Below are 9,233 nucleotides of genomic sequence, written 5' to 3' on the forward strand. Positions count from 1 at the left end.
ACGATTTGTATCGTAAAAAGTGCTATACAAATATACTTGAATTTAATTCTAACATGATTTAAGAAACAATTATGCAAGTTAACAGGTTAAAGAATACATTTTGATGTTAATATTTATTCATCATATTGTTGAACTTGACAGTATTTTCGCTTGTTATTTCATAGTGAGCTTCAAAGACAACAAAGTGTCTCAGGTCAGCTGTGACATATTCCAGAAAAGAGGTTCAAGAAAACTTGAACTCTGAGTTGACTTACTCTGAGATGGGTGAATTGTGTTAGTCAACCTACTCATTGGATTGAACTGAGGTTAGCATGAAACTATGAAAAGCCATTATTAATGGAACACTGAAATTATGAATCGCCATACAACAGCAACCCCCCCCCCCCCCCAAAAAAGACTTCTGCATACTGTGGAATGTAACTTTAATTCTGTTATCAGGTGAAAACTGGAAGAAAGGTAACTTATTGAACCAATTCATGGTATTCCAGACCAAAAAAAAAAAAAGAAAAATTAAACAATTCACTCAGGTAAAGCTTAGTGTGAAATGGTTGTAGGCTAACATTAAATAACTTTACAAAACATTTGACATTCAATAGATAGTGTATCTAGTTCAATGTGCAGCTCCCCCACCCCACATTGTCTAATGCTTTCACAATTAATGTTCTCTAATCCAACATGCTACATTTCTTAATTAGGGTAATTAAAATTTGACTTCTAGACATCTTAGTTCCAGACAACATTGACAATTCAAATTGAACCAATGACTTCAGAATTATAACTGAACTGATACTGCACAAAAACCCCCTTCCATCAGTACAGGTTCTGCAAGTTTGGCACACCAAATATTAAACTGGACTTTTGAGATGCATCCCATTTTCCTAACAAAAAAAAAAACCCACACAATAGATAACCCCTCTGAAGGTGGGAAAACTCCAAAAGTAGAAAAATGTGCCACGGTTGATACTTGTAGGTTGAAAACTTGGAGTGCACTCACTAATTTAAAAGCATGCAAGAAAACAAGGAACATTGGGAAACAAATTTAACTGAACAAATCCATTTGGGGGACGCAAGGAGAAGTGAAAGTGCTCATTTGAAGTTACCAAAGAAATAAGTTCACTGCATAAGATGCATGCAAAATATCTCCAGTGCGTCAAGGAAGTGCATGTTCACGCAGAACTCTTGGCACAAATACAAATTAACAGTTCCCTTTACAGCATCATGGGCAATGTATTCCACCTTTACAGTACTTGTCAAAGGGAGCTCACAGCAGGTCTCTTTAAAAGGGTTAATATTAACTTCCCTACCAAGAAAAAGGAGCCTTTCCTTCTGGCAAGAGAATACATACAGTAGGACTACCTGCTTCCCCACTCTTACAGCACTCAAGTCAATTGGTTAAACTAGACAAGAAAAACCAGAAACAAGAATAGGTTTGCCCCCACATTTATTGAAAACCAGTTAAAGTCTTCTTGTGCTCTTGAACCACTACAGGCCCGAGTGAGGCCTGCCCTTCCCACTGAACACCTAGAAAAAGCAGACAGTTAAGTGCTTGAAGGGTCAAAAAAAAACCCTTTAAAAAAAAAGCCCCTTCCTACCTCCAAAAGGAGCAGCAGCCGTTCCACCATCAGGACCACATGTTGAGTCACAGCAACTGCAAACCTGGTGGTTCCCATCAGCAGCAAGCCACCTGCAATACGAAAAATCAGACATGGCACCTTTAATGTATTCTTAAGTGGTATGAACTTACCCATTGGCAAAGGAACAGGATTTATGGAGCACATCACTAGGTGCAGAAGCAAGAGTGGCCTTCAGGACACATGTTATGTAGATCTGCAAGAGACACCACAGGCAAGGAGTCACAAACCAAAGCAACTGGGAGAGGTCATTCTCCCAACTCTCATACATACAGAAGGACTGGATCCCCCCTGGAACATGAAGGCCTCCAGCTGGAACCGGATTTTGTCTTCCTGGGATCGAGGCATGAAGCGTGAGCTGGAAGCAGTGACCTTGGCATCCACAAGACATCTAAGGAGAAAAAAAAAAAAAAAAAAAGGGGTTGTTAGGAGGAGAATAATAAACAAAAAAAACTATGTATGATGTGTTTGGTTGAACACACCCATGATTCTCAATGAACAAATATCTCGGAAGGGCGTTCACATCAGGTACTTGGGTGGCCACACAGCGGTCCACAAACACACGCAGAGGGACATGGTTGTATACCATCACAGACGCCTCAATATTAATAATGTCACCCAGGAAGTAAGAGTTTGAAGGCCTCTCATAGGACCAGTCATCTGCAAGAGGGAAGAACAATTTAGGCACAGCCTCATTCATAAGGCAGAATGTCTAGAGAAACTGCACAAACCCATCATGAGCTTCAGGGAGAACAGCAAGATTTCTTCACCAGCCGCCGTTGAGGCATAAGGGACCCAAGTTGGCTTCAAGGCATTACTGCTGACATTATGAAAACTGTCATTCAAGAAATTACCAATTAAATGGGCTTCCAGTTCCACCACCACAAGCAATGCCACAAGTCACAAAAGCCACTTACCTTTGATAATGGCATTGAATACCAATAACTGCACCATCTGTACGGGTAATCGGAGTGCCAGCAAATGCCTCAGGAGTGTAGGTAAGAGCAAAGGTGTAGACAAGCTCATCCTTGGTCATCTATAGGAGACTGAAGTTGTTACCAAGAGCATTCTCAAAAAAGAACCCATTCCAAAAGGTGTTTGAGCAAGTCATGTCAAAACACTTGGTTACCCAAGTGATCAGTTATTAAGAGTTTCTCACTATTAAAAAAAAAAAAAAAAAAAAAAAAAAAAACTACTATCCCATGGATGTTAGGTTCAGGGAATCATTGACACCAGAACAAGGATCTATTTTCAGTAGTGTACAATAAATCCAGTAACACTTAACAGCTCTTACCATTAACACACTGTTGCAGTCCTGCAGTTCATTCTCAAAGTAGAGCACCTTAGAGCCTGGGACAAAACCGACAACAGGACATCCTCCCAAAGTCAGACCAGATGGCTGGATCAGTTGACCATTGCTGAACAAGTCCTGGTGTGCCTCCACATGAATCCGGGTCTCACCGCATTGAATAGCTACACTACTGGGAGTCACAGGTTGCCTCAAATGGAAATCCACCGCCATCTCTCTCGGCAACTCTGGAACAATGGGAAACCTCCAGTCCAAAGGCTTCACTGGACCCCGCAACACCTGCTTCTCCTGAACACCAAGAGGCTCTTGTGCAAATCTTCTGGAGTCAAGACTCTGAAACGGAGAAGCCTTCTGCAAGGTGAGCCCTTGAGAAGAAACAGCAGGCACTCTGGAAGCGGGATATGATTGATACTTCTTGCTTTTTGGACTTTGACTGGATCTCAAACTTCCAAAACCAGTCTTCAGATCAAACACCACAAGCACAACCAGCACTAACACACATCGCAAATGACCCATCCTGACAAATGTTAACACAATACCAACCAGTGCTCATCTTTGCCATTAAATACAGCTTTGAATTTAGGTGGCTCCTCCCCTTTCAGCTTGATTGATCACCTTTGATTCTCCTCTGGACCTGTAGAGTTTATGCATTAACAAATGAGAATGTTCTGGAACGTCACTAGCCAATGGAAGGCTTTATAAGAATGTGAGAGTTTCATCTACACATTCATAATTTTACAATTAAAGTTTGACAGTTTGTCTATGATAGACAATTAATGTAATTTAAAAAGCACTTTATATCGCTCAAATAATAGAGAATATTCATAAAAATCTCTCTTTTTTAAAGAGTTTTTAGTTTATTATTGGAAAAGATTTGGAAAAATGTAGCATTACATCATTTGCTCCCCAATGGATCCTCTGCAGTGAATGGGTGGCATCAGAATGAAAGTCCAAAGAGCTGATATAAATATCACAATAATCCTCAAGTAATTCACATCAATTACTGTCTCGTGAAGAGAAAAGCTGTGTGTTTATAAGAAACAAATCCATCATTAAGAAGTTTTTAACTTCAAAATGTTTCTTCTGGCCAAAATATCCATTATATAATAAATACTATTTAAATAATAAATAGTGCTTGATGTGTGCATATTTCTATCCTGATTCAGATGACAACACTTTTTCACTGGATGTAATATTATGGATTATGGACTCCAAGTTAAACTCCTTAAATTAATGTTTCTTACAAACATAGCTTTTTGCTTCACAAGACATTAATTGGTGGACTGGAGTCATGTGGACTATTTGTTGATTTTGTTTTATTAAAAATACAATGCTAATAAATTGCTGGTCTTGAGTTTAAAATGGAAAGCAGTTCTTCACTGTCTTGTAGCATTAAAATGATCACGAAACACATAAGAATCAGATTTAATGGTCCTAATCTCAAAGTAATGATATTAATAGTGAAACTGTGCTGCGCAAGAAACAAAATGTTTGAGATGTTGCACAAGTGACAAACCAACCGTTTTTAAAAGGTCAATCACTGGGATTCCTACCATCATCTTAATTCCAGACCATAATCGGTTGTAAAGTGGTGACGTAGAAGCACTGTTTCCGGGTCCAAGCCTCAACTCGCTTAACTTGAGAATACAGCCTCAGCAGCCGTTTATGAGCACTCTTTATTCATATTAAACGTTTAAGATAAACATTTTCAAACTTACGGTGTACACTACAGTCTCCATGCTCACAGCATCCCAAACACAAATAAATATTTATATTTATATTTTCATTGTCCGGCTATCTGGGATTTCGATATGGATTTAAAGGTTCAAAGCAAAGGTTCAAAAACACACCACTTTGGCCAAGCATTCAGATAATGCATCTCATAATCTTGGACTGCAGTTACATCTGATCAAATGTGCATTATTATTCTTTATCTTGGGTTAAACTTATTAATTTTACTAGGTTGGAACAGCAGCTACGCTAATTATGTCTCTATTTGTTTCTCTGGTTTCTGCTGGGATTGACATCCCGTGGTAACTAGGATTTACACAAGCTCCAGTCTGGATCCAGAACACCTGAGAAGAGATGACGCCAACCCCTCAGAGGACCTCAGATGATGCTCACCCAGAGACAACATACAGAACTACCACATTTTGCTGTAAGTTTGATTGCATCATATAATAATTGCTGTTAATAGTGTCCATTGTCTGTTTGATTACGTTTTTAATTGATTCTTCCGTACATTTGTGCCATATACACAAACGGTCACCACTGATAAGCTACTACTAAATACTGTAGAAACTAAATTTTCTGTAAAGTTGCTTCGCAATGATTTGTATCAAAAAGCGCTATACAAATATACTTGAATTGAATTCTAACATTTGTTCAAGAAACAATTATGCAAGTTAACAGGTTAAAGTATCAATTTTGATGTTATTTATTCATCATATTGTTGAACTTGACAGTATTTTCTCTCGTTATTTCATAGTGAGCTTCAAAAACGACAGAAAGAGTCTCAGGTCAGCTGTGACCTGGTATATTCTAGAAAAAGGTTCAAGAAACTGAGTTAAAACTTGAACTCTGCGTTGACTGACCCTGAGATGGGAAAACCGTTTTCGGTTTCAGAACAGCTGAATTGTGTTAGTCAACCTACTCAGTGGCTTGAACTGAGTTTAGTGTGAAACTATGAAAAGCCATGATTAATGGAGCACCGAAATTATGATTCACCATGGCAACAGCCCCCCCCCCCTAAAAAAAAGACTTCTGCATACTATGGAATAGTAACTAATTCTGTTATCAGGTGAAAAATGGAAGGTAGTTTATTGAACTAATTCATGGTATCCCATGGACCAAAAAAAAAAAAAAAAAAAAAAAAAAAAAAAATAGCAGCAGAAAAATTCAATCAGGTAAAGCTTCAAGTGTGAAATGGTTGTAGGCTAACATTAAATGGCTTTACAAACATTTGACATTCAACAGTGCATCTAGTTCAATGTGCAGCTTTTTCCCACAGTCTTATGCTTTCACAATTAAAGTGTTCTCTAATCCAACATGCCTTAATTAGGGTAATTAAAATTTGACTTCTATACATCTTAATTCCAGCCAACATTAGTTCAATGTGAGTTGTCAATGATTTCAGAATTATAACTGATCTGCTACTGCACAAAAACCCCTTCCATCAGTACAGGTTCTGCAAGTTTGGCACACCAAATATTAAACTGAACTTAAGATGCAGGCCATTTTCCTAACAAAAGTGTAAAAACTATAGATAACCTATCTGAAGGTGGAAAATTCCGCAAGTAGAAAACCTTGTGCCAAAGTTGAAAACTGGGAGTGCGCTTTTTTCACCAATTTAAAAGCATGCAAGAACACAGCAACATTGGGAAACAAATTTAACTGATCAAATCCATTTGGGGATGCAAGGAGAAGTGAAAGTGCTCATTTGAAGTTACCAAAGAAATAAGTTCACTGCATAAGACGCATGCAAAATATCTACAGTGCATGTTCATGCAGAACTTTTGGCACAAAATCCAATTAACAGTTCCCTTTACAGCATCATGGGCAATGTATTTCACCTTTACAGTACTCGTCAAAGGGAGCTCACAGCAGGTCTCTTTAAAAGGATACTGTAATATTAACTTCCCTAACGAGAAAAAGGAGCCTTTCCTTCTGGCAAGAGAATAGGTACAGTAGGACTACCTGCTTCCCCACTCTTACAGCACTCAAGTCAATCGGTTAAGCTAGACAAGAAAAACCAGAAACAAGAATAGGTTTGCCCCCACATTTATTAAAAACCAGTTAAAGTCTTCTTGTGCTCTTGAACCACTACAGGCCCGAGTGAGGCCTGCCCTTCCCACTGAACACCTAGAAAAAGCAGACAGAGTTAAGTGCTTGAAGGGTCAAAAAAAACCTTTAAAAAAAAGCCCCTTCCTACCTCCAAAAGGAGCAGCAGCCGTTCCACCATCAGGACCACATGTTGAGTCACAGCAACTGCAAACCTGGTGGTTCCCATCAGCAGCAAGCCACCTGCAATACGAAAAATCAGACATGGCACCTTTAATGTATTATTAAGTGGTATGAACTTACCCATTGGCAAAGGAACAGGATTTGTGGAGCGCATCACTAGGTGCAGAAGCAAGAGTGGCCTTCAGGACACACGTTATGTAGATCTGCAAGAGACACCACAGGTAAGGAGTCACAAACCAAAGCAACTGGGAGAGGTCATTCTCCCAACTCTCATAATACATACAGAACGACTGGATCCCCCCGGGAACATGAAGGCCTCCAGCTGGAACCGGATTTTGTCTTCCTGGGATCGAGGCATAAAGCGTGAGCTGGAAGCAGTGACCTTAGCATCCACAAGACATCTAAGGAGTAAAAAGTAGTTTAGGGACAAAGGGGTTACAAGCAGCAAACTTGAAAACAAAACTCTGCAGCATCTGATGACATGAACATACCCATGATTCTCAATGAACAAATATCTCGGAAGGGCGTTCACATCAGGTACTTGGGTGGCCACACAGCGGTCCACAAACACACGCAGAGGGACATGGTTGTATACCATCACAGATGCCTCAACATTAATAATGTCACCCAGGAAGTAAGAGTTTGAAGGCCTCTCATAAGACCAGTCATCTGCAAGAGGAAAGAACAGTTTAGGCACAGCCTCATTCATAAGGCAGAAGGTCTAGAGAAACTGCACAAACCCATCATGAGCTTCAGGGAGAACAGCAAGAGTTCTTCACCAGCCGCCGTTGAAGCATAAGGGACCCAAGTTGGCTTCAAGGCATTACTGCTGACATTATGAAACCTGCCGTTTAAGAAATTACCAGTTAAATGGGCTTCTAGTTCCACCACAAGCAATGCCACAAGTCACAAAGGTCACTTACCTTTGATAATGGCATTGAACACCAATAACTGCACCATCTGTACGGGTAATCGGAGTGCCAGCAAATGCCTCAGGAGTGTAGGTAAGAGCAAAGGTGTAGACAAGCTCATCCTTGGTCATCTATAGGAGACGAACGTTGTTACTAAGATGGTTCTCAAAAAAAGAACCCATTTCCAAAGGTGTCTCAGCAAGTCATGCCATAACACTTGTTACCCAAGTGATCAGTTATTAAGAGTTTCTCACTATAAAAAGAACAGTCCCATGGATGTTAGGTTCAGGGAACCATTGATACCAAAACAAGGATCTATTTTTAGTGTACAACAGATCCAGTAACACTTAACAGCTCTTACCATTAACACACTGTTGCAGTCCTGCAGTTCATTCTCAAAATAGAGCACCTTAGAGCCTGGGACCAAACCGACAACAGGACATCCTCCCAAAGTCAGACCAGATGGCTGGATCAGTTGACCATTGCTGAACAAGTCCTGCTGTACCTCAACATGAATCCGGGTCTCACCGCATTGAATAGCTACACTACTGGGAGTCACAGGTTGCCTCAAGTGGAAGTCCACCGCCATCTCTCTCGGCACCTCTGGAACAATGGGAAACCTCCAGTCCAAAGGCTTCACTGGACCCCGCAACACCTGCTTCTCCTGAACACCAAGAGGCTCTTGTGCAAATCTTCTGGAGTCAAGACTCTGAAACGGAGAAGCCTTCTGCAAGGTGAGCCCTTGAGAAGAAACAGCAGGCACTCTGGAAGCGGGATATGATTGATACTTCTTGCTTTTTGGACTTTGACTGGATCTCAAACTTCCAAAAGCAGTCTTCAGATCAAACACCACAAGCACAACCAGCACTAACACACATCGCAAAAGACCCATCCTGACAAATGTTAACACAATATCACAATACCAACCAGTGCTCGTCTTTGCCATTAAATACAGCTTTGAATTTAGGTGGCTCCTCCTCTTTCAGCTTGATTGATTACCTTTGATTCTACTCTGGACCTGTAGAGTTTATGCATTAACAAATGTGAATGTTCTGAAACGTCACTAGCCAATGGAAGGCTTTATAACGATGTGAGATTCTCATCCTGTACACTTATTCACAATTTTACAATTAAAGTTTGACAGTTTGTCTATGATAGACAATTAATGTCATTTAAAAAGCACCTTATATCACTTAAATAATAAAGAATGTTCATAAAAATCTTTCTTTTTAAAGAGTTTTTAGTTTATTATTGGAAAATATTTGGAAAAATGTAGCATTACATCATTCGCTCCCCAATGGATCCTCTGCAGTGAATGGGTGGGATCAGAATGAAAGTCCAAAGAGCTGATATAAATATCACAATAATCATCAAGTAATTCACATCAATTACTGTCTTGTGAAGAGAAAAGCTGTGTTT

General features: G+C 39.8%; 2 protein-coding genes across 2 annotated transcripts; both read right to left on the bottom strand.

Moving 5' to 3' along the window:
• Positions 1 to 1,424: 1,424 nt before the first annotated feature.
• Positions 1,425 to 3,489, bottom strand: LOC109110056 (zona pellucida sperm-binding protein 3-like). Its single transcript, XM_042743292.1, has 8 exons — positions 2,926 to 3,489; positions 2,549 to 2,667; positions 2,363 to 2,466; positions 2,114 to 2,291; positions 1,905 to 2,022; positions 1,745 to 1,827; positions 1,593 to 1,684; positions 1,425 to 1,521 (listed from the first exon to the last, which is right to left on the bottom strand). Exons 1-8 carry the CDS (start codon positions 3,454 to 3,456, stop codon positions 1,442 to 1,444), a joined length of 1,305 nt encoding a protein of 434 aa, XP_042599226.1. The 5' UTR covers positions 3,457 to 3,489; the 3' UTR covers positions 1,425 to 1,441.
• A 3,215-nt stretch (positions 3,490 to 6,704) lies between these two features.
• On the bottom strand, positions 6,705 to 8,749 carry LOC109045583 (zona pellucida sperm-binding protein 3-like). The gene is made up of 8 exons (XM_042743291.1): positions 8,176 to 8,749; positions 7,827 to 7,945; positions 7,644 to 7,747; positions 7,395 to 7,572; positions 7,187 to 7,304; positions 7,024 to 7,106; positions 6,872 to 6,963; positions 6,705 to 6,801 (listed from the first exon to the last, which is right to left on the bottom strand). The coding sequence occupies exons 1-8, from the start codon at positions 8,704 to 8,706 to the stop codon at positions 6,725 to 6,727; spliced, it is 1,302 nt and encodes a 433-aa protein (XP_042599225.1). The 5' UTR covers positions 8,707 to 8,749; the 3' UTR covers positions 6,705 to 6,724.
• Between the last annotated feature and the right edge of the window lie 484 nt (positions 8,750 to 9,233).

Source organism: Cyprinus carpio, chromosome B17 (assembly GCF_018340385.1).
Source record: "Cyprinus carpio isolate SPL01 chromosome B17, ASM1834038v1, whole genome shotgun sequence".
Lineage (NCBI taxonomy): Eukaryota > Metazoa > Chordata > Actinopteri > Cypriniformes > Cyprinidae > Cyprinus > Cyprinus carpio.